The 25,247-nt window shown below is 45.5% G+C and overlaps 1 protein-coding gene across 16 annotated transcripts in view; it reads right to left on the bottom strand.

The window, feature by feature from the left end:
* Window positions 1-4,023: 4,023 nt before the first annotated feature.
* SCML4 (Scm polycomb group protein like 4) overlaps window positions 4,024-25,247 on the bottom strand; it is a 129,969-nt gene continuing 108,745 nt past the window's right edge. For 12 of the 16 annotated variants that reach the window (XM_037842452.1, XM_037842467.1, XM_037842453.1 and 9 more), the window contains 3 exons: window positions 24,309-24,599; window positions 14,763-14,908; window positions 4,024-9,528 (listed from right to left, as the gene is read on the bottom strand). In XM_037842452.1, coding sequence (XP_037698380.1) covers window positions 9,403-9,528; window positions 14,763-14,908; window positions 24,309-24,599 — 563 coding nt within the window. In that variant the 3' untranslated portion in view covers window positions 4,024-9,402. Of the gene's footprint in view, window positions 9,670-14,751; window positions 14,909-24,308; window positions 24,600-25,247 lie in introns of all 16 variants that reach the window. The other 4 variants (XM_037842465.1, XM_037842464.1, XM_037842466.1 and 1 more) reach the window with 4 other exon arrangements.

The raw sequence follows: 25,247 nt of genomic DNA, 5'->3' as shown, positions 1-25,247 counted from the left end.
CTCAGATGCTGTCACTATTTAACAAGAGTCTTACCAGATAATTACTGCATAGTATAGCTAGTAAAACAAACCTCTTGGCTCAGTGACGCTTTGTGATGTTACAATGGCACTTCATTAACAAAAAGTTTTATTGTTAGTGGAAAGGAAAAATAGTGATGGAAGACATCTATGATGAAATGATTTTCTTTCATCTATTTATTCAGTTTTCTTGTGTGTCTAGAATGAAAGTAAATTTGTTTGTAAATATACTTAAAATATAAAAGTCTTTGTGCTAATAAAATTACTTCTAGGTATATACAGAAGGGAAAAAATCTAATTAGTCTATGCCTATAAAATTGAAATATTTGCTACATAAAGCAACTAATATTTCAAGATTTCTGGAGAATGAGATGAAAGGACCTTTTTTTAAAAAATATTTTGATCCTCATGTAATCAAAGATACTGCTGTAAGATGACAATAAATTAAATATTGTGGCTCAGAACACAATGGTTAATAAAAGAAATCAAAGTCTCCCAAACACTCTCACACTTTGGCAGAGACATATTCAATTCCTGAGGAAAAACAAATTTGACTTTCAGAAAGAACTTGAGGGTGTGTGATTGTGCTGGATAAAGACTAGAAATAGAGAGTCCTTTTTCCAGAATTTTGTGCCTCTCTCCCTCCTCCAAACCACATTTTCCTTTGGGAAATACACCATCATTTTCCCCTTCCCATACACAAGCACTTAATATTGCACATGTCTCAGTAGATTTGGTAAGTGACTAAAAACAAAACTTCACCTCTGGAAATGCTTCTGACATAGGTCATTGTCCCACTTCTTTGATCCTGACTGGGTCCTCTTCACTTAAACATGAGGGAATGGCCTGAACTTGGTAACTAAGAGATGCACCAACTGTGCTAAGCAGGTCCTGACAATGCTATGTGTTCTACAAAGAACTGCAGGATGATCAGAATTGCCACTGGCTGTCAGAGTGACTCCATGCAGACTTCAGGAGACAGTGAGCGTGGCCAGGAGGACCAACTCCTGCTTCCCAAGAGATGCATCGAGTTGGCTGCAGGTCACTTGGCCGAGTGAGGAGGGACGTCTCACGGGTTGGGTTGTTGGACGTGGGCTGGATGAAGGGTGATGAGGTCTATCAGGATGAGTCACAGAATGAAACATTCCAAAGGGATGGGGCTCTTGTTCCCAAACTTAAGGACCGGGCTAGGAAAATGGAAAGAATAAGTGGAGATTGGGCAGGAAGTGTGACAGGGCCAAGGAATGCTGTGGGCGGGTGATGCTGGACGATGGGAGCCAGGCAAGGGTCAGGACTGCTGGGCCAAGGAGGGAAGAGCCTACGTGTTTATTGCTGATTTCTCTCTCCGCCTTTCCTGGCCAAAAGGCACTGGAGCTAGAGGAATTGGAGAAACAGAAAAGGGGAAACAGAAACCCAGAGACCAGGAAGGAGGAATGACAGGGAAAGAAAAGAATAATGGGAAAGGATGGCAAAATGATGCTTACATGGCTTCGAGGAGCAGGATTGGAAAATATCTAGATGAGGCCAGAAGGGAGGAGAGGGCAGAAGCTAGAAATCATAAAACCGAATAGAATAGGAAGAAACTAATTGCCTGTAGCTTCTATTACAGTAGAGCCCCACCAGCCTTTGCTGAGAATAACTGAGTCATAAATGGTTTTGAAGGTCAACCCTGTCCTGTTCCAGATGAGGGGATGGGGGTACGGGGGAGGTAACTGAAAAAGCTTGTTTCTTTGCACTGCACCATACTGTTCCTCCAGGAGGGTGATGTGGAACCCATGGGGAGGGTACGGAGAAGGTTCTACATGGACGGGTGTCACCCAAGGCTCCTGCTCCTCCGGGATTCTAGGAATCAAGGCGATAACTCTGTGTATCACAAACACTTGCACCATCCTCAACTCACCGTGCCTAAAGATACAGCAACAAAATTATTAAAAAGTAAACATGTTGAAAGTTGTGCATCTAAAGGATGTTGCCCTTCGGAGTAGTCTATACATTTGCAGCTCCTTATGCTGACACCTCCCTAATATATTAAGTTAACAAGTGAATTATGACTATTATGTGCCAAGTAAAGAAACCAATGAGGAAAAGACAAACTAATTTTATGGAGACACATCATTTTACATCTCAGAATTGATTTACCCTTGTTACTCACCAGACATGACCTCAGTTCCTTTAGCTTGCTCCAAAAATCAAATGCACCCTCAAGGGAAGAAGATTGGCTTCTAACAACACTTTGAAAAGAATGTGTCCTGGCTTATAAAGGAAACCCTAAAAGAGATGTGCTAAATATATTCTGAGCAATGACAATATCCTTGGAACACGTGGCCAGGTTTTTGAGGTGATTTCTTTGCAGGTGAAATACTCATTTGGAAGTCTAAGTTGTGGTGTGGTTATGTGGTTATTTTCTATGCGCCTATGTAACCATTTGGGGGTTGGGGACAGTGAATTTGCTGTCAAGAGAGGAGATGGTAAAGACTGGAAAAGGACAAGGGAAGGTTCTCATCCACCTACTCCGGGCATTGCATTCTCAAAATGTCGTGCTACCATCAGCACATATGAGAGAGAGAGGCTTGTGGGAAAGACCCAGCTCTGCTGCCTTGCCCTCAAAGGTGAAGGAGTTATTGGGGTGCAAAGTTCATAGAGAGAGCTCTCTCCCCCTCCCAGGGAGGAGCTCACCTTCCTTGAGCTGTTAGCCGGCCAATGGAAAGAAACTCTCTTCTTCTTTCTGAGAGGCCTCGTGATTGACAAAGAAAATGCAAAGATGTTTAAAAGTATAGCTGCAAATAATCAGTTGTTATACTCTAATTCCTGTGTAGAGTATTCGGTCAATCAGAATGTGGGACCTTGAAACAAAAAGATGTGAGTGAAATGCAAATCAGTGACTGCTGAGATTGACCTATTTGTTCCAGTGTTTGGGGAGCCAGAGGAAACGAAAGGCCTTTTGCAGTTCTTTTGGTCCATCTCTTTGGCAAGTCTCCTTCCAATGAAGTTAAAACCTGGGGGCTCAAAAAGAAATTAGTGTGGTTTTTTTGGGGGGGGAAATATGAAGCTGGTTAAGCATTTGTGCATTCATTCAGCCAGCCAATAAATATTTATGAGCTATCTTCTCTGTGGCAGGTACCAGGTGCTGGATAGTATCTACTTTTTCCAAGTACCAAGATTTAAATATTTTCATGGAGAATCTGCTCCATAATCTGGCATTACATCCAAGAAAGCTATATAAACATGTCATGTGTGTTTTTTGGTCTGATTTATAAATCATTGCTAGATAGCTCTTCTGAATGAAAGAGAACATCCCAGAAAGCAAAACTCTCCCTCCATCCCTTTTCTACAATCCCCTTTCTAACCTTTCCTCAATTCCCTTATGGCATTCACTCACAAATACACACTCACTCATGCGTGCACACACAAGCACAAAATCTAACCTGGATTTGGGTTCATAAACCACAAAAACTTTTCATAAATTCATAACCGACCTTGCTTGCTTTTCTATCAATCACAGCTCATTTTTGCCTAGACTAAGCTTCCTTGTTTATTACATCACAGAGGAATACAATGAAGAGACAGGGCCTCAGGGTTGCATATTGTCGTTTCCACATTTGGTAGCAAGGTGCATGGCCCTGCAGGTTCATTCATGCAAGCTCACATAACTCATATGCTTACCTGACCACAGCCAGATTTACAACAACAATGAAAATACTCCCAGGCCACCCACATTTATGTGTGTTTGAGCCCACAAAAATTTCACTAGTGTTTCATGACAGGGCTGATGAATCTGATGGCTGTGACCTCTTGGTATTTCTATATTTCTATAAAGTGTACACTCCTCTGTCATTCATAATGGGGCAGGGCCTATTTCTGGGGTCAACTTGATGATGTCAATTTGTATTAGAGGTGTGGTTACTGCATGGATGAGCTCTGTTAAAAAGAGAAAGATTTCAGAGTTGGTTTCATCTCAGATGTCTGTGTCTGATTCACAGACATCTGTCTCCTTGAGAAATAAGCTTTTTTTTTTTTTTTTTTTTTTTTTTTTTTTTTTTTTTTTTTGCAGCCAGAGCTGTCCAGCAAAGAAATAAGCTACTTCTTAAGGGAGGGAACTCCCCATAATTGGAAGAGGTCAGGGAGAGCCTTTCCTCAGGGTTGTGGGGAAGATGTCCCAGCACCAGGTGGGGAGGTGGAACCTTCCTGAGATGGGAGGATGCTACATTTATGATGGAGGTAGCCTTTGGGAGCACACGGTTACTGTAAGATGACATGTCGTGAGGATCTATGATTTCAAAATGAGTTGTTCAGAGAAGCAAGGCTTTAGGCATGTTCCAAAGCTGGATTCAATGAAAGAGGCTCGTCTTGGCCTTTGCAACAAGCATCTAGTGCCTGGAACCAATTCTCAGGCTCCAGTCACAGAGCAGCGGAGGCCTCAACGACTGCCCAGGGCAGAGTCTAAGTGTCACATTGGAGCCTTTGGACAGAAAACTGCCACTGTCCCCACACCATCTGGCATCATTATTTAGATGACTGCTGAGCCAGCTCATGGAAGTGGTCCCCACTCCTCTCCCCCATCCACCCGATATCAACTCCAGAAGTAACATGCTCAACTAACCTAGAGGAAGGGGTCCTTTTTAAGTTCTACCTGATGTCTTTTCCCCTGAAGGAAATCAAACAAGGCTACACATGATGACAAACCCCAGGCTCTTTGCGTAGGATTTTAAGGCCTTGCTTGGGAAAACAGAGACTCAACGAGCAACTGCTCTCAAAATGTGCTTTTGCCCAGAGCAGCTTCTAAGTTAGGGGAATGCCCTGAAGCCTGGGAGAGCCGGAGCAAGTGTTGTTCTCAAGCACAGCGGTCCTGAGAAGTCCACATGTGATAATACCGCTGCAACCACAAAAGAATGCACCACAGGAAGTGTCCCAGCTGTTGCTTATTAGCATTAGGACAAATTACACAAAGCAAATTGTTAGCAGACGTGTTTCCGTAATATTTTAGTGGTGGCAATAAATAAGAGCAATTCTCTTTCAAGTAAATGCTACATCTCCAAAAATCCAGCTTCCAATTGTCTGCGAAGGAATTGTCTTGGATGAGGGCAACCTCTGGAGGGAAGGACGCTTGCAGCAGAGCTCCCCAGGCCTCTGCCTTCTGCAGTGGGACCGGGAGTCTGGCTGGAGGCACAGGTATTCCCGGGTGTCGCCAGAGTGGGGCTGCTGGATTTGACATCGTAAATGGAAACAGGAACGCTTGGATCTCTGCATGTCTGACCATCTGCTGGATTCATCTCTGGGGTTCTCAGGGTGGCCCTCTCGTGCCACGGGGTAACATAAGCACGTAGCAAGACAACAGCGAGGCAGGGCGAGTACTGGATTCTTGGAGTGAATTTATGACAATAAATCAATCATGCCCACGGACAGGTATTAATCCCTCTCCTTAACAGAATATTGCATTAAAAAAAATCGTTACTCTTAATGATCCCATGTCTTGATCTTTGAGGTTAAAAAAACCTGAGTTGACTTGCCGTGCCCTCCATCCCCCTGGGGAGAATAGTTGAAATGTGCCCTTTCAGAACAAACATCAGGCAGAGCTCCCCTTCTGCTCTCACATATGAAAACCCGTTTCTTTTAAAAGAAAGCAGAATATTTCCATCTTGCAAGACTTTCTGACAACGACGAAATTCGAGCCCCTGGTTGCCTCTGAGCATTTCCACTCATCTTCAGTGGTGTGACTAAATTTTCCCTAAATCATCTCCAGAATTAACTTTAAAAATAATTTTAATTTAAAAAAAAACAAGAAATATTCCAAATATTTATTTTCCACATAGATGCAAAAATATGTCATTGCAGCTTAAAGGCTCAGGACTGTGAGACACGCCCTTTTATTGCATTCCTAAGAAATTTATGGTTCTGTCCTCCCTCCTCACTGGTTTCCTTCTCAAGCAAACGAATCTTAGCTCAGTATTAATTCCCAATGTGTTTGAATATCATATGTGGTTCTCCTGAGGAGCTCCTTCACTTCTTTTCTTCCTTTTGAAAGGAAAGAAATTGGCAGCCCTGCTGAAGGGAAATGATGGGGGCCCAGTACATTCTCTGGCAGGTATTACATGAGCCCCCTGCTACCCCTGCTCAGTGGGCTCCCCAGCAAGGCCTCTCCCACGTCACCCAAGCCACGAGCACCTCGTCAGCCTCCTGAGGGGCCAGGCCCAGAACTGTCCAGGCCACCCGGCTGCCTCCAGGGCACCCTGGTGGTCTCAGAGGGGACACCTAGTTGTGAAACCTAGGAGTGAGACAGGAGCAGGCTCTGCCTCCAGGTTACAAAAACTGATTTGTAAGCTGGGCAGGCATTTTGGACTAAGCAGATGCGATAGCTGATGACACTCCCAACCACTTCCTAAGGCTCTTCCGTCTGATCTCAGGAAACACACACAAACAGACCAAACCTCCATCTTTTACCGAAAGTCTTCATAAGGGGAATAATGTGCTTCATAAAACATTCAAAATGCTTTAGGCAATAGAATCGTCTCTTGATTTTTTTTTTTTTAAGTATGTAACAGACAAGTGTAATTGGAAATGTTTGGAACATAATACACACACACATTCCAATCTGGAATTTATGCAAAACCGTGTAATTATTCGCTAAGCTGTTGCAGTGGAATAACAAGTACCCCGTTTGTCCAAGCGTGAGGCCCCAGGTCAGCTCTCATTTGAAGAAGAGTGACACATGTGGCCTGACTCCTTAAGGTCTGCTTGGAGGAAACGGCCTGCCGTGTTTTACATTTGCTAAGCTATTTAGCCGCCTGGTTCAACAAGATTTTTGAGAAGGGTGAAAATTAGTTATAATTGCAGTATTGCTACAATAATTTGGCCGGCTAATTGCATTTCACTGCAAAAACGGGCAAGGAAGAATTTTCTCCCTGGGTTATTCTCTGATATGGCAGCATCATTTTAAGAATAACGAGATTTTTAAAAAAGTCAAACCTTAAATATCATGGCTGCAGCAATCTGTCCTGCTTAAAGTTTAATGTAAAATGAGATAGCACCTCGGTGAGTGGCTCCACGTGAGTGCGGATACAGTTTTCTCTTAGACTTGAGGTGGGAAAATCTCTCTCTCCCTCTCCCAAAAACTAATCAAAGTATCTCATAAACATTGTTTGGGGCTGATTTTAACTTGGGGGCATCAAAGTTCATGTTTTCGTAGGGAGGGAGGCGCTAGTGAAGGTGGGGAGGAAGTTTTGAAAGCTTGACATTGGAAGTCTTTTAAACGAGGTAGGTATTGATGGAAGAGGCATCGCAAATGTCAGAGGATGGAGCAAAAAACTATGGCGTGGGAACCTGGGTTGTTGAGGGATTTTCTGAATCCCACTGTTTCCATGCTGGCAGTTCTGAATATGTCAACTGTCCGTGACTCCTTGAGGGAAATTAGATAACTCCAGGCCAGCAGTGAGCACTTAAAGATGAACAAACTTTTGAGGACCAGAGTCCGTTTATCTCTTTAAAAACCTGGAAGCTTCTTCTCCACGGCCCAATACAAGGTAGTTTTGTCATGTGCTGAAACCGACAGATGCAAGGCTCTTTCACAATCTGATCACTCAAGCTCAACTCAGCGGGCAGGTTTTGAGGTTCTCTTCATGCTCTAAGCCCAGCCACTATTTGTTGGTCTAAAGAAGGATTTTGCTATGATGTGCTTCTCCCCCATCCAGATGGACCTAAGGGCATGGAACAGAGTATTTCTTATGGACTTTACCCAAGTTCTAACTGATAGAAGGTTAATATGCAAATTCTATCCAGGGCTGCCCTCCAGGTTGTATGGGTCATTTTCCACATGAGGGAACCCAGCCCAGCTATAAGGGGGCTGAGGCCCTGCCGTGGTGGCCCACTTGCCACCAGAGACCCCTGCTGGGCGGCCCCTGGAGGAGGGGGCCCCTTCTCTAACTAGCAGATGGGCCAAGGACTGCCCTGAGTTCTCGACCCTCACCTCCCAGAGGTCTCAAAGGTGAGCACACATCCCCGCACCCCCACCACCATGACTATTCTTTAAGAGATACGAGGTGCCTGTGGTAAAGGAGAATTCATAGTTCTGATGACATGTTTCCTGTTCAGTGAGACAGAGGAAGGAAAAAGAGAGAAGGAAAGAGAGAAAGGATAGAAGGAATGGAGGCCTTTCTGCCCAGATAATTGTAGATTCATCATCGTTCCTATGGACACAGCTGCAAAGGGGTAGAAAATCAATTTTTTTTTTTGCTATGACTCCACGGTGAGGAAGGAAAACCTGTTTGTAAACTGAATTAAACTCAATAATAGCATGTCTGTGTATTTGTTGAGGACTAGAAAAATTATCCACAGATACAGCTGCAGAATCCAACAACATAACTGGAAAGCAACACTCTCCCATTTCAGAGCTTAGTTGAAACATTTTTCTTTTCCTGTTTTAAAGAAACACCCGTGGCTGAATGTCACTATGACTCTTCGGTGTGCCAACAGACTGACACCCTGGGAAGGACAGGAAGGTACTCCAAAGCTCCATCTGGGAAGAGTGTGCTTCCAAATTCTTGCTTTTGCTGCTTGGGCTTCAATCAGTCCATCAATAATGCTTGGATATGTACTAGAACCTTCCGGAAGGCGGTTTCTTCCCAAGTTACAATCTGTGGTGCTGACTGTGAAAGAAATTCCCTATTTTTGTGCAGATCCGATCTTGTTCACAAAACCCCTAAGCCATCACTGAGTAGAGAAAGAGCAGGCCACTGAGTCGGTAAGGGTCCTGAAATTCCATTAGCAGTCTGCCCTCTAGTGGAGAAACACAGTACTTCAGATAACTAGGAAAAAAGATTTTTTTCTTCTCTTCTTTTAGGGAGCAAAAGAATTCAAGTTTTCCAGATAGTGCAAGGTGAGGCAGTTATCCTCAGAAGACAGCTTCCAGAGCTGAAACAAGCAAGGCTCACACTGAATAGGTCCCCGGATCAGAGTTCAAGATGGGTGGCATGGGGCGGTGGGGTGGGGTGGGGGTGAGGGGAGCGTTCTGCAGAACCTGCAGGGACGTAGGTCCTTTTCCTCATAATCTTTGAACCCTCCAAGGCTCTCCTTGAGTGATAGCATTCAGTTTCCCACTTTCTCATTATAAAAATAGGACCTACTCAAAGAGCAACCAACATATCAGGAATGTTAAAAATAGTAGGGTTTTTTTTTTTTGGTGATTTTTTGGCAAATCATTAACACAGAGGAGCCTTTTCAAAAAGGATTTTCAAAAAGGCAAAGAAGTCAGTTGTATAAAAAGACCAAGTCTTTGCAGGGGGTTATTTTTAAGAGGAAAATCTTTTCGTGATGACAGCTGGATGTTGGTAAGGCAGAAAAGGACCTTGAGATCCATCATCTTGAATTTTGTTTTTATCTTTTAAAAAAACTTCAGAACTTGGCCTCCTTCAGTTTATCGATATGGTAGCAGAGTTTCAGTGCAGGTCCCAGCTTCAGGCCCAGGTACTTCATAATCATGTCACTTTTCAGCAACAGGAGGGCATGGCCATCAATCTCCTGGTGAATGGGGTCAGAAAAAAAGAAAACCCAGAAGATGATCAGAATAATCAAATAGTGGCAAAGGTTAAGGTCATGGTGAGGTGAGGCTTTAGGGATTTATTTAGATAGCATATTCTCTTGGTCCCAGGGCAAGTTCTTCTAAAAGCAAAAAATAAAATAAATAAAATTAAAATAAAATAAAAAATAAAATAAAATAAAATAATAAATAAACAAAAACCCCAAACAAACCACTTAAACAAATACTGGGTGCTCCTGTTCCCACTACCTCCCTGGGGTCATTTGATACACTGGACCTCCCATATTCCTACTCTCCCCTGATTGGAGGAATCAGACATTACCCCACACATGTTCTCAATATCCCACATATCATGTTTATCTCCTCATCCAAGGAAGGGCTAAAAGAGCAACACGTGTCACTCACTGGACCCTGAAACTAATGGTTACCTTTCCTTTACAGATGCAGGTATGGGGGTGTGACTACAATCATCACCCCAATCTTTTGTTTCTTTTCTCACCTACCTTTAGCTAATTACCAAACAGCTAATTACACTCTCTGAGGGATTTCAGGTATTTTGGGCTCTGTCAATAAAGCTAGGTGGCATACAACTAAATAATATACCTTCTTCATCACAAAGAACTACTGAAAGAGTTCCTGGCATTGCTCCCATTTGGCTCTGAAAATGGTAACCCTCCAGAAAGCATGTTGAATTCAGGAACCTAGCAAGGCTGGATTTCCTTACCATCTCATCTGTAGTGCTATTTTCAGGTCACTTGAGAGGAAGGGTGAAAATTTTAGGTGCTCAGGTGGGGAGGAGAAGCACAGTTACAGGATTCATCTAACTGTGGAAAGGGTCAATGGCACCTTTCATTAATCTATAAATCTACATACACATCCATCCATCCGTCCATCCATGCATCCGTTCATCAGCCAGCCAGACAGGCAGCACTGATGAAGCACTTAGTCTGTGTCACACACTCTTTATGTTCTTGGAAAAACAAGAGAGTGGGCAAAGTTCATCTATGCGCCCCTCCCAAGAGCCTCATTTCCTAATGTTCTCTCTTTACCCCATCTCCTAAACTTCTACCATCTCCTACCACCCCAGAAGAGAGGCAGATTCCCACCACCCAAATCTGACTAAACATAATTCACCTTGTGGTCCTTGGTCTCAAGGTCTCACTGTCAGGTAAGGTCAAATACGTCCCTAATAAAATGTGAGTGTTGGGTTAGATGACCATCTCTAAGATCCTCCCCAGATCTGAGAATATGATTTCTTTAACAGAATTGCCTAGAGAAATGAGCAACTGGAAGGAATAAAGTAATGGCAACTGTGGTAGGCAGAAGATGTCTATCCCCTAATCCCTGGAACCTGTGAAAATGTTAGGTTGTATGGCAAAGAGGAGTTAAAGTTGCAGATGGAATTAAAGTCATTAATCAGCTGAATTTAAGATTATCCTGGATTATCCAGGTAGACCCATTGTAATCATAAGTGTCCTTAAAAGTGGAAGAGGGTATCAGAAGAGAGAACCAGAGAGATGGCAGCCTGAGGAGATCTCAGCCAGACACTGTTGACTTTCATGACGGGGGAATAGGGTCACAAGTCAAGACATGAGGGCAGCCACTGGAAGCTGGAAAAGTCAAGGAAATGGATTCTCCCTAGAGCTTCTAGAAAGGAACACAGCCCTGTTAACACCTTGATGTTAGCCCAGGGAGACTTGAGCCAATTTTACACTTACAAGACAGTTGCAAAAATAATACAAAACCATATGAAGAACTCAGAGAACTCCAACATACCCTTTACCACACCACGCAAATACCCAGATCCACCAATTTTAACATTTTGCCACATTTGCTCTATGATTCTATCTATCCATCTAGCTATCCATCCATTCATCAATCAATTCTTTAAACATTTGAGAGTAGGTTGTATACATCATGCTCCTTGAACACATAATACTTTCATGTACATTTTGTAAGAACAAAGATATTAACTTGTGTACCCACCTTAAGTACAGTTATAAAGTTCAAGAACTCTAAGATTGATACAAAGCTTTCAGTCTATATTCCAGTTTTTTCATATGTCCCAATTATGTCCTTTTGGGCTTTTCTCCTCCATCATTAGAGAGTGTTCTAGTTTACTAATGCTGCTGGAATGTAAAACAGCAGAAATGGACTGGCTTCTATAAAGGGTGTTTATTTGGTTACACAGTTACAGTCTTAAGGCCATAAAGTGTCCAAGGTAACACATCAGCAATTGGGTACCTTCACTGGAGGATGGCCATTGGTGTCTGGAAAACCTCTGTTAGCTGGGAAGGCATGTGGCTGGTGTCTGCTCCAAAGTTCTGGTTTCAAAATGGCTTTCTCCCAGGATGTTCCTCTCTAAGCTGCAGTTCTTCAAAAATGTCACTCTTAGTTGCTCTTGGGGTGTTTGTCCTCTCTTAACTTCTCAGGAGCAGGAGTCTGCCTTCAACAGCTATCTTCAAACTGTCTCTGTAAGCTGAAGCTCCTCTCTCAGTTTCAGTAAGTTCTTCAAAGTGGCCCTCTTGGCTGTAGCAAGCTCACTCCTTCTGTCTGATCTTATATAGTGCTCCAGTAATTTAATTCAGACCCACCCTGAATGGGCGGGCCAACACCTCCATGGAAATTATCCAATCAGTGTCATCACCCACAGTTGGGTGGGGGCGCATCTCCATGGAAACACTCAAAGAATTACAAACTAATTAACACTGATAGATCTGCCCACATAAGATTACATCAAAGATAATGGCGTTTGGGGGGACATAATACATTCAAACTGGCACAGAGAGGCTGGAAGAAGTTTGGAAAGCATGATAAAGAAAGATTAGCTTGTCTTGAGCAGGCTATTGTAGAAATATGGAGGCTGACTGCTGGTGAGAACTCAGAAGGACGTGAGGAGCATGGTAGAGAAAACATACATTGTCTTAGAGAATAAATACCTCCATCATCATGAACAGGCTGTTAGCGGAATATGGAAGTTAAAGGCACCACCAGTAATGGCTCAGGAGGACATGAGGCACATGTTATTAGAAACGGAAGGAAAGGGAATCCTGTTTAGATATTGTCAGACAGCTTAGTGAAATTGTGTCCCACAATTATGTGGAAAGCAGAATTTGTAAGCAGTGAACTTGGATATTAAGCCGAGGAGATTTCCAAAGTGCCACCAGGTCTCATCTTTCTGTTTACAGTAAAATGTGAGAGGAAAGAGAAATTCAGGAGAAATCAGTTAATGAGAAAGGAACCATGACCTGAAGATTTGGGAAATTCTTAGCCTATCCAGACTGAATTAAGAGATTCACTGTTAGGAAAGTGTGCATTAGAGTAAAAACTGAGGGTGTGGCTGGAAAAACCTTTTGCTAATTCCTCAGAAAGATAAGATCAAAAGGGCAGAGTATTAGTTACACAAAAGGCTCTTTGAAAAGATAAGATGTGTGACTCCTAGATCCTCTCAGCCATCCCAGTAGAAGGCAAAAATTGAGATGGATTTATCTAGGGAAGACCTGTGGAGGAGGCTCTTGTCTGATGGAGTGAATCCCCATGACATACATAGAAGGAAAACATAAGGTTTTTGAGAGTATTCTATTAGCAGAAATACTGCCAATTTGGACTAAAGGGAACAGCGAGAGGATGGAAAGAAAGAAGGCTGTTGGAAGCCCAAAAGTATGCAGACAAGAAACAGAGCCATAAAACTACTCAGCTGCAGACACATGCTATCTTTCATGAAAAAGGAAGGAGGACTCAGAGGGCAGAGCCTGGAGCCTGGAGAGTGGAGCTGAGTGCTCAGGGAGCAGGACCGAGAATCACCAAGGATTATTCTCAGGACTTGAAAGCAAATAGTTTGCCCAACCGCATTTTGAAAGTTCTTGGGAGCAGTAATTACTTTTTTCCTTCTATTTTCTCCATGTTTGAACAGGAAAGACTATAATTGTTATCTTCTGCCTGTTCTTCCATTGCATTTTGGGAGCAGGTAGCCAGTTGCTTGTGTTTTGCAGGTGCACAGAGGGAGACGAACTGTGCCCCAAGATGGATCTACCCAGAGCCTCACCCACAGCTGATTTTGATGCTGAGATGGTGAGATTCGGGACTTTTGAACTGATGAGACTTGGGACTTTGAGCTGATGCTCTAATGGGTTGAGCATCTGGGGAAACTTGCGATGGGGTGGACGAATTTTGCATGTAGAACAGACATGAATCTTTGGGGGTCAGAGGGCATATGGTGGTTGGCACCATAATGGCTCCCCAAGATACCTTTATCCTAATCCCCAGAACCTGTGAATATATTAGGTTGCACGGCAAAGAGGAATTAAAGTTGCAGATGGAATTAAGGTTGTTAATCAGCTAACTTTAAAATGGGGAGATTATTCTGGATTTTCCAGGTAGACCCATTGTAATAATAGGGTCCTTAAAAGTGGAAGAGGGAATCAGAAGAGAGAACCAGAGGGGCAGCCTAAGGAGGTCTCAGCCAGATATTGCTGACTTTGACGACAGGGGAATGGGATCAGGAACCAAGAAATAAGGGCAACGTCTAGAATCTGGAGAAGACAAGGAAATGGATTCTCCCTAGAACTTCTGGAAAGGAACACAGCCCTGCTGACACCCTGATGCTAGCCCAATGAGACTTGTGCCAGACTTCGCACCTCCGGAACTGCAAGATAGTAAATGTGTGTTGTTTTAAGCCACTAGATTTGTGGTGATTTGTTTCTGCAGCAATAGAGAACTAACATAGCAACCTTGGTGGGTATAATTTTAATTCCAACCTTTTCTTTTTTCATTTACCACTTTTATGTATTTCAGAATGTCCAAAATGAGTATAATAATATCTGCTTACAGGGCTATCTAGGAGCCAGGCACTGGGCTAAGCACTTCATGTACATTTTCTCATTTAATCTTCAAAGCAGTTGAAGGAATAGGCTCTAGTATAGTTTGCCTGGCATATTGCAGGTGTGCTATAAATGTTTGCTCAATGCACAGACACATGGATGGATGGGGTGGAAAACAGGCACTCCTGATGAAGGCCAAAATGAGAGAACAGATGGAACAAATACCCCTCAACAACAAAACGAAGTGGTTGTTCTGCTCTGATGAGCCTGAGGCCTCTTGTCTCTGGCTCTCTTGAGCCGTTCAGTGTCCCCAGCAGCCCCCACCCCCCTGAACCTTCCCCAGTCCTCCCCCCCACCCTCCCGCTCCTCCCGGGCCAGGCCCACCTCTTGCGTACATGCTTTCTGAAGAGCTCCACGTGAGGCCCCAACGCCTGAGGGTCAGCGTCTTTCACGAACCAGACCACGTCCTCCACGGTCCAGGTGGAGGGATGCCGGCTCCTGGGCCGCCTGGCGTCCTGCCCGTCCTGAGAGGGGCTTGAGGCTGGATGGGAGGAACAGAGAGGGAGACCGTGAGTGGTGGGGCAAGGGCCTCGGCACCTGCCTGGGTGCTGCCTGCCCCTCCGGGCCTGGCAGGGGGTTCCCCAGTGCCCCCACATCCTGGTGGTGGCCCCAAGACCTCCAGTGGCAGGAAAAGCTGTGAGCATTTGTCCTGGTCTGCGAGAGGCCTGGCTGCAAGAGCTGGAGCACGGAGGAGGCCGTCCCTGGAGGGAGCACTCTCCCCATCTACGCAAAAGCTCTCTGCCCCCTCAGGACATGATGCAAGAGAAGACAGATCCTTGAACAGGCTGAAATTCTGATGTGAGCTGGAGTTTTCAAGATCCTTCCTGCTCAGTTCTCATTGCGTCTGCATTGGGTCCACAGCCTCCAATGACCAGGTCCTTGGTGGCAGGGAAAGTGCGCTAAGTTGAAGGTCCAAATGGGCCTCTGTCGTGATATGAGGCCCAACCAACTTCAGGTCTCTTCTTCTGCCTCCATTGGCTTTACAATAAAGACGTGGCAGAATTGAGGTGCATTTTGGCCTTCGTGCTTGGTCTCTGAAGAATGGAAAGTCTGCTGCCCCGTGTGCAGAGAGGAGACCTCATTCTCACTAGCATCTCGCTAAACCACCCCAGAGAGACTCCGAGATCCTAGGAGCCTCCCCAGCCCTCTGGGTATGTTGGAGCATTTAGGCCAATTTGCCCCCTACTGGACTGTGGCTTCCCTGACAGCAAAGAGCCTATTCCTGTGCCTGGTCCATGGTGGGAACTTGAGAAATGATGGTTACGTGAGTGCCATTTCCCACACAGCGGATGACCAGGTGCAGGGCAGGTGAAGGAGGAGAGCAACGAATTGGATGTCTAACAGTATTTAGCGGTTGATTTTTTTGTTGTTGTTGTATGCTCGAAACTAACTCACTGTCTTTCCCTTCAATCAGCTCCTCCTTCTAACTCCCCCATTTCTGAACCCCCTGTGGTATCTCTCCAAATGTTCTCTGCCTCCACATTTAATTATTCTGAAGCTCTTGGAAGTTTGCCTCACGTGCAGGTCTCCTCCCTTCCATCCCTGCCAGAACCTCTTATCTGCAATGGTTTTCTAACTAGTCTCCTTGCCCTCCCTGCTACTCACACTCTCCTGAAGACCCAGCTCTGTCTCTGCCCATCTCCCTCTCAATTCCCCCGTGGACCTCCTTGACTGTCACACTGAGACTGCACTCAGCCTCAAGGTCAAGGACTCGATTTGGCCTCAGTATTACCTTTCCTTCCTGGATGGAGGAGGCGAGCGTTTTGTGTCAGAGACACCTTGGAGCAAATTCCGGATCTGCACCTTGCTAGTGAAATGACCAGGATGCATCTCATCAGCAGTAAATGGAGAAGCACTCTACCTGGAAGGGCAGGTATGAGGACTGACATCAGGTAGTGCCTGACCCTGTGGCTGGCCCATGTCAGGTGGTCAGCAGGGGGAAGGATGCTCCCTGCCTGTCCCCGCTCTCTGAACACCCCCCACCTGGGCACACTTGTTATGATCCAGTGTTTCCCGAGCTTCCCTTCTCCGCTTTTACCTGGTGCTTTCACTTCTCCTTAGAAGGCATTTACCTCCCTTCTTTCCAGTGAAGGTCCACCAGCTGTCAAAGCTCATGTAAAACCCAACACCTTGATGAGCTGCGCATTTCTCTGCCTCCTGCCATCTGATGTCATCTTCCTCCCCCTTTAACCCTGACATCTTTGCTTTCTTAAGATGCTTTCCACATCCCACCTTGTATTATAATTATTCATGTGCTTGTCTGTAACCTCCAGTTAGATTTCAATTTCCTGAGGATTATCTTTTCCATCTTCCCCCACCATCCATTCCACAAATGTTTATTGAGCCCTTATCTCTAGCAGATCCTGTGCCAAGTGTTTGGTGAATAAGATTAACATGATCCTCTTGCTACAGGATTAATAATCATTGACTCCTTCACAGCTCAGAGTACAGTAAATATATTTATACATATGTGTTCAAAACATATAAAATGAATCAACATACTTTGCAAAACAGAATATATAACTTATACAAAAGCCTCGTGTGGGCAATCCTTAATTCTAATTTTAAGGCTAGAAAAAAGTAGAGGCTCTGTGCAATGAAGCCACTTCTCTATAGAATAGCTCCGAGTTAGGTGTTGAGAAACTGCACTCTTATTCCCTTCTTTAATCTCAGGGCGCAGTGGTTTTCAATCTTTTCTCCTCCTCCTTTTAATGTGCTTGAAAAGTGCATGGCGCTCCATTAGCGCTAAGAAAAATACAGCATCACATTTCTGAGTCTGTCCTAAATACATAATGGTTTGGTTGAGAATTGGATTTACTTTGAGACTTTTCCTGGTTGGATCTGGAAGGGTCCCATAAGGTGGTTTGGCAGGGGGCACTTTGCTGGGAAACTGCTAATGCAACCCAGAGCCATCTGAATGCTGATGCTTGCTTATTAAAGATGAATTCCCTCCACTTAGAGACATCTGCACTGGACATGGGGAGGCGGAACCACGGGAATCGCATTTGCCTTTGGATCCCGCCCCATCAGAGCCTCGGCGTTAATCAGGGTGATAACAGATGCTCTGATTACAAAGGCCGGAAGTCTTTAATGCCAAGAATGAATTTAGAGTGATCAGAGCAGAGGTCATATATAATTTCCTGTATTTGACAGGAAGGGAAAAAAACCCAGACCAATTAACAGGATCGTCCCTGGGAGCCTAAAGTCCTTTGAGCCAGGCTGGGGGAATACTTTCCCATCAGCCATAGTCCTCTGCCGGGTGGAGCAGAGTGGGCTGGTTTGCGTTTAAGGAGGCTCTCCCGGTGATCACTGTGGAGGGAAAGAGATAATCGCGTTGGGAAAGAGATAATCGCGTTTGCTTGCGGAGGGCACTTTTCACTTTTTCATGAAGGAGCGTCAGCAGCCAGGGCCTGGCTCAGGAGCCCTTCTCTGAAGGAGCCTTTTAGTTGTAGCAGACAGAGAGCAGCAGGCAGCCTATGTCACACCTTAAGAGTTGCTCATGATCCAAAGCACATAAACTCACTCTAGAAGGAAGGAAAATGGAACTTTCCAGTGGCAAGTTTGTCAAGCCTTTGCAGTGGTCTGTGCTCACAAAGACAATAAATACATGGCGCTCCCTTCAGCTGCTGTGAAGGTGTCAGGAAGACAGATGGGCCCTGCTGGACGCAGCTGGGGCTGACAGATGTGGTAGGTCATGATGGATGGGGAACGATCTTGCACCCAAATGAACAGAACATGCAAAGTGTTTGCTTGCCACATGCCTTTATGTGAAGGTGACGTTTTCAAGCATGGAGAACTTTGTGCATAAAGATGTCCATTCACATGTGAAAACTGAAACTGAGTTGTAAATGGATGTATAATTGTTGTCTCCCCCCTGCCCCCGCCCCACCACCAAGGTTAAACTAACATTTACCAGAAATATAACAACTATGAATCAGTGTTTGAAAGCCATCCTGGACATTTTCCCAGTGCAGGTAGTTATACCACTGTCTGAGTCTGCCTCTGTCTTACACATACCCACAAGCACATACATAGTTCCCCTTTGCTCTTTCATAATTCAGGGAAACTGTTTAGCTAACAACTGAATCATGTGGAAGAGTAGAATAAGCTGGGAATCAGAAATCTTTACCTACCACTAAGCTATGTGATCCTCTCTGTGCTTCTCTGGGTTATAAAAAGAGTGTTTGGAACCCTTGCTAAGGTCCCTTCTGCCTAGGACCCTTTATGGTCCTCATATCACAGCCTACCCTGAGCCACACTAGGGAGTTACCTTCTTGCTCATCTGAAGGCCTCGTCAGGGTGTCCAAGTGTAAAACACACTGAAAGACAGAAGGCTCTAGTCCTTCTGGCTCTGATCATTCTCTGCGGACTTCTGTTTCTTCATCTATAAAGTGTGAATATCATTTCTTACAAAGATATTGTAAGGATCAAATGAAATGTGTGACTCTAGGCTGGACTCTGGATAAGAAGCAACTTGAAGGGAAGCCCATCAGTCTCCAAGAGGGACCCTCCCGTGCCCTTCCTCAGGCTCCCAGCAGCTGGGTTGGGCGAGGATGGGAGGGAAGGGAAGGGGTGAGTAGCTGTATTCTCAGCTTCTCCAAGTGACCTGCTCCCTGTAGAATACAAGAGCAGGTAGAATGTGGGGGGTGCCTAGGCCAGCCCACAATCTGTGTAAAAGCCGTGTGTGTGAAAAGGGGTTGTTTTCCGTTATTTCTATCGCAAGAATTTTTGCAGCACTATTTGATGAGACAGAAGAGAGCCTGACCCATACTTAGATTTTAATCAGGTTTTTCTTTTAATTCTTTAAGACTTGGTGGCCTGCCTGTGTGTAAAGAGAGGATGCGTTAGAGACAGGGGAAGACTGCAGGCCTCAAGTCAGGCCCAGCTGGCTGGATTCCTTCTCTGCCAGCAGCAATTTGACTTCTGCCGGGAAGCCTTTGGCCACCCCACCTGCCTCTTCCCTGCCAGCTGCACTGCCACTTCTCTGGGGATCAGCCTTTCCTGAACCCCAAGAGTAGGGTCTGCACCTCAGTCCCCGTCTAATTCTCTCATAGCCTCAACGCTTGTCCTTTGGAGCAACAATCACAGTTGTAATTAAATTTGTGCAATAATTTGTTGACTTTGTCTCTCTGGGATTGCAAACTCTAAGATAACAGGGCCTATGTGTGTCTTGTTCGCACTTCCATCCTCATAGAAGTCCCCTGGCATGTTGTGCTCAGTAAATATCCATTGACTAGGACTGACTGAACCCTCTCTGAGTCTTAGTGTCCTACCCTGGAAAGCCAAACTTGTTGGGATGTTGTGAGGGTTAAACGGGATGATGCTGTAAAATGTTAAGCAGTAAGAATTAATCAAAAGGTAGCTGCTAGTCTTCTTCTTATTATTATATGTCATTCCGTATGTAGTCAGTAGATTCATCTTCCCAAATCCCACGGCCATCATCTTACTCCCCTGTTTAGAAACGTCTGGTTTCCAATTACCACAAAAATAAAGCCTAATCTGCTTGGCACGGACCCCAACCAACCTTCCAGCTTGATGTCCCTCAGTGTCCCTGCACAAACCCTCAATTTTCCCCCAGTGAATAAGCTGTCGCATATTCTGGTCACCACGCTTTGCTAATTCCACCCCCACCCCACCCCCTCATGTAGAGTGCTGTCCCCATTTTTCTTTTTCTAGCTGAAATGTCTCTATCCTCTAACACCAGACCCTATCAAAGCAAAATCCAACCCACAGGAAGCATTTGGGTTGTAATAACAATGTTGGGCTAACTTTGTTTCTTGATTCTGAATCCTGCGGCTCGGACCTAATTGTGGTTGGGAATTTTAGAACATGTCCTGTTAAATGCAAAAGTAGGGAAGTTTCAGTCATCTGAATCTCTTTAGAGCTCTAAGTGATGATATCTTGGTTGAGAAACAGGGAAGGGCTTTCATATTTTCACCCATCAGCAAAAAACCAAGAAAATGTGTTCTGTGAGGACATCCCCTTCAGAGTCCTCTGGCCAAGGTGATAGGTAGGATGTATGGAGAGAGCGGGAGGTCGGAGTGTATACTCATGTGACAGAGAAGGCAGAGAGCTTTGACATGTCATCTTCATCATGTCAGCGATACCTGCCCTCCTGCTGTGGCCTCAGACAGTTTTCTGGCTTCCGTAGTTTTAAACCTTTTGGAGTAGAAACAGGTGGGAACAATCAATTTCCAGGGTTTATGACTTGGGTCAAACCCTTTTAAAGAGGCATGGTTTCCACAGTGCCAACTGCTTTCTCTTAGGATGCAATTTCAGAGCAATATTGGGCAGTCCTTTGGGTGGAGGGGAAACTTTAATTGCCCTCCAGAGGGCCCCTGGCAGGCTCCCAGGTTGGCAGCTAGATGAGAAATGGGTGAGGAGGCCAGTGGCTTTATCTCCCACTTTCCTATACTGCCACTCAACTCAGTGTGGTTTATCTCCATGGTTTCCAAACATTTGTAGTGCCGCAAACTTATTCAGGCAAAGCTCACGTGGGAACCCAACTCTGCAAATGTCAGAGAACCTGGTTAAAGAGAGGCAAGGCCTGGAGTCCTGTCTGCTCTGTTCCCTTCTTCCCCAACCCCTAGAACCTCAGACATCCCCTACAAAATCCCTTGAACATGGTTTGAGCATCCTGGGGTCATTTAAAAAGACACAGGCTTTGGCGTCAGTTGAAGTCCAATCCTGGCTCAACACTTGATTTACTTCTCTTGAGCTCTACTATCTTTATTTGTAAATTGAATATAATAATTCCTAGTTCTTATGAATAATAAATTATAAGCATGTAACATAAATTATAGTTAATGCAGGGAGAGTGTCTGATCCATAGCAGGTGCTCAATAGATGGCAGTTGAATAGATACTTCAAACAAGCAAGCCCCTTTGCTGGGGCCATGGGGGATTGATATAAGAACAAGAGACCTCACCAGACTAAGAGTCATGTCTTTAATGGGAAGAGAGTAAGTGCTAAAAGAGATGAATTAACAAGCTCCACGGGAGGAGAGGGCAAGGTGAGAGCATTTATAGTTAGAAAGTATGGCTGAGATTGCCAGTTCCTACCCAGTATCTTTTTTCCAGTTTTTTCTTTGTGATAGAATCCCTGATGTCCAGCTGGGCTCATGGTTGCCTGGAGTTGAAACCACATTTCCCAGCTTCCCTTGCAGCTAGTGGCCACGTGACTAAGTTCTGGCCAATGAGATGGAAGCAGAAGTAGAAACTTCTGTAAGAGATGCTGGCACTGCCTTCCGTCTCCCTTTTCTCCCCATGCCCTTCCTCCATCTTGCTGTCAAGAATGTGGATGACTGGGTGGGTCTTTCTGGTACCTGTGGTTCCATTTAGCAATCTGAACAAGACACTGGGTAAAAGGAATATTTGGAGGATTAAAGAGTTGACAAAAGGATGAACAACTTTCTTTTTCTTCAGTGGCATCACAAAGGTTCAACAATGAGCATCAACTACTACATCTTGCAGCAGCTTTACTCCAAGGCTTTTTAACATCTCACAGCCCCATGGGGTCCTGTCAACTATGAAGGACTTTGATTTTCAGAACATCAGGCAAGGGTGCGCCAGGGGCTCTGACAGAGAGGGCTTTCTCAGAGCTGGGTTCTGGGCGAGGGTCTGTGCTTCCCCTCAGACAGGTGTCTGGCAAAACTGCTCAGTCACAGTGGAATTCCAAGAGAATAAAGGGGCTGGGGTGGGGATGAAAATGAAGGACAAGAGGATTGTTGCAGCTGAGGGTGAGGGGGACATTCTAGGGCTCAGCTGGAAGAGGCAGTGAGGATCGGGGGGTGAGAAGGGGGTAGCAGGAAGCAACTCTGAGGCCCCTCTGAAGGGTCCTGGACTCCCCTGGTCCACGATGACCAGGAAGACTGAGATGGGGCAGGCAGTTCTTCAGCAAGTGAGAAAAGCTCTTTCCATCTGAACAGGAACTCTCTCTTACGACTTGAAATCCTGCTCATAAGAGACAGGGCCTGAGATTTCACCAACGGGATAATTGTGAGGGAGGGGAAGAAATATCTCATTTAAAAAAAGTGGTAACACTCTCAGAGATCTGAATCAATTCAGTGTCCTGTGATCACCACCATGAGAAAATGGGAATTCGGTTGAGGAGAAGAGGTTGCAGGGAAGAGGCATTTAGACAGCAGAGAGACACTAGGATGAGGGTTTTGACTAGCAGAGGCTATGTGAGAGTATGTGCAGACAGAGGTTAACGTTTATTGAACACCTACTACATGCCAGATATTACGCTAACTCTGAGGATAATCCTATGAAACAAATATCACTCCCTCGTTTACTTTAAGATGTTAGTTTGTGCCAGGCCTTGTTCCCTTCTCTCATTCTTAGAGGTCAGATGGAACAATGCCTCTTTCCTTGGGAAAATGGGGCTCTGTCCATCCAAATCTTCCGCCTGGTTGGATGGTCCTGTGTGACAATGTCAGGGAGTGGTCTGTGGGGTGCCCTACATTCAGGCAACAGCCCCCTGGCAGAGGGGATCTGTGCCCTGCCCCTCAGAACCAACTTTGCTTCAAGGGCCCTGCCAGGGGAGGCTTGTCAGGCAGGCGCTCTGGGGAGGATGAGGCTCTTTGAGGTGTCTGTGGAGCACCTTGGATCACATAAGATGGCTCATGTAGGTGACTTGTTGGGATCGCTGATGGAAGGATCCAAGGCTCAGAGCAGAAATGGGGTTTGCTGAAGAGGACACAGCCAGCCAGGTGGGAGGCCGGAGGGCCAACACAATGACTCCCTTTCACCTTGACCCGGGGCTTCTTTCCTGCAGCAGTTCTCAGCTGCAGAGCTGATGGGTAGTGATCTGTTGAGGGCTGTGTTCAAGTAACCTGTGCTACTCCCACTACTTTTATCTAACATTTATTGAGCTCCTACTATGTACCAGACCCTGTGCTAAATACAATATAACACTCCAGTGAGGCAGGTACTATTAATATTCTTCCAATTTTACACATAGGAAACGGAGAAGCTAAGACCTGCTGAAATGTGCAGTCAAGAAATTGCAGAGCCAGGTCCCAGCTGAGGCAGTCCGGCTCCAGAGTCCATGCGATTATCCCCTATGCTCTACGGCTTCTCTTAATAACAAAATACTGAAGCTTGAAAATGGTTTTTAAAAATATAAATCAGAATGGACTCCAAACTATCCCTGTAATGACAGTGCTGTCACACAATGCATGCCATCAAGCTTTCTTTAGTAGAGGAGACGGAGGTGGTGTTATAACCAGCATCGTGGGAATTTTGCTTAACTCTGGCTATGCCCATGTATTTGTATCCTACAAATGTCACCCGCCATGCAAAAGACAATTCTTTACCAAAATCTGGTTCTTTTTTTTTTCCTAGAGACAGAGCTAGCCTGCACCTGCCAGACTCCCTTGCCAAATGACCAGCTCTTGCCAGTGGGATTTGAGTGGAAGCAACACCCACCACTCCCAGGCCCCAGGGAAGGGCACAGGCCTTCTCCGCTCGCTCTTTCCCTTCCTGCCTGCTAGATGCACAGGGCATGGAGGTCTTGGGGATGGCAGAACAACAAAGTGGACGAAGCCTGTGTCCCTGAATGGAGAGACGCCCGCCAACTAGGAACACCCACTTTGGATTCTTGAGACAAAAAATAAACTTGTATTGTGTTTGAGTCAATGTACATTTTAGAGTCTACTTATTGCCACAGCCTAGCCCACCCGAATACACCATTCTAATATTTATGGTCAAAGGTTGAAATTGACTACCTTCGACAACAACAAAAATCCATGAAGGAGCTGGTTGAGACTTCTGCTTTCCCAGCAGTCCCGTGTTCAAACCACCACATCCAGGTGGAGGTCTCGGGGCGAGGGCAGAGGAGGGTAACTGATGGGGAAGCCAATGCAGGTGTTACATTACCACATCTGTTTCCTTCGAGGGAGGCTCTGTATCTCTTGGGGCTGGAGGCTGGGGGCCTCAGACCAGGTGCCAGGGGGCCTCCGGAGGACAGGGGGCTGGTGCAGGGGCCGCTGGTGGTGGTGGCGGGGCCGCTCCCGAGACGGCTGTCTCTGGAATTCTGCCTCTTGCAGTACAGTGGGGAGGAGGGGGGCAAGGAGCCCCTGTGGTTAAAGGCAGGGGCGGACGGGTCCAAGCTGAAGCGGTTCATGCCCCCAGGCTTCAGCAGGCACTCTTCAGTGGTGACTGTTTTTGCTAAGTAAGAAGGCAGCACAGAGAAGCAAAGATCAGAGAGCACATCAAGACACCACTTGGGGCCCCCGATCTTGGCAAACCTTTCCCTAGCAGCACAATTGCCACTATCTATGGGGACGGGAGATGAGGAGAACTGAACCCCATGGCATAATTCCAAATAGCACATCTGTCAACAGATGGAGACACCTGTTTCAACAATGAGCGCCTCTGATAGTCAGGACTGGGGGATGTGCCCCTCAGTGTTCCCAGAAAAAAGTGATCATCTTGGTTATTGATAACTTGGAATACAATCTGAACAAAGGTCTTTCTCCTTCAGTGGCTCTGCCCTTCCAGAAGTTCCTGCAGGCTTGTCTGAATCTCCCTGCTCCCTCCCCTCTTGCCCACCACCACTGATCCCCTCCTCCTGGCTCAGTATTCCTGGAAGGGATCAAGCAGGAATCACAATGTCTCAGAGTCAGGAAAAACAGCTTTGGCCCTGGTGACACAGTGACATGGTACCCCCTCCCTACACTTGTAGGCCAAATACACAAAAGGGCACCAACCCTCCACCAAACCCAGCAGACCAAGGACACAGATGCCCATGTGGACAGTCCTGTGGTCCTCCCCAAACCCTGAAGATGGGAGCTAAAGAGCCAGTCTAATGTGCAG

This window comes from Choloepus didactylus, chromosome 7 (assembly GCF_015220235.1).
Source record: "Choloepus didactylus isolate mChoDid1 chromosome 7, mChoDid1.pri, whole genome shotgun sequence".
NCBI lineage: Eukaryota > Metazoa > Chordata > Mammalia > Pilosa > Megalonychidae > Choloepus > Choloepus didactylus.
The sequence above is the reverse complement of the archived record's forward strand: the minus strand, read 5'-3'. Positions and strand labels throughout refer to the sequence as shown.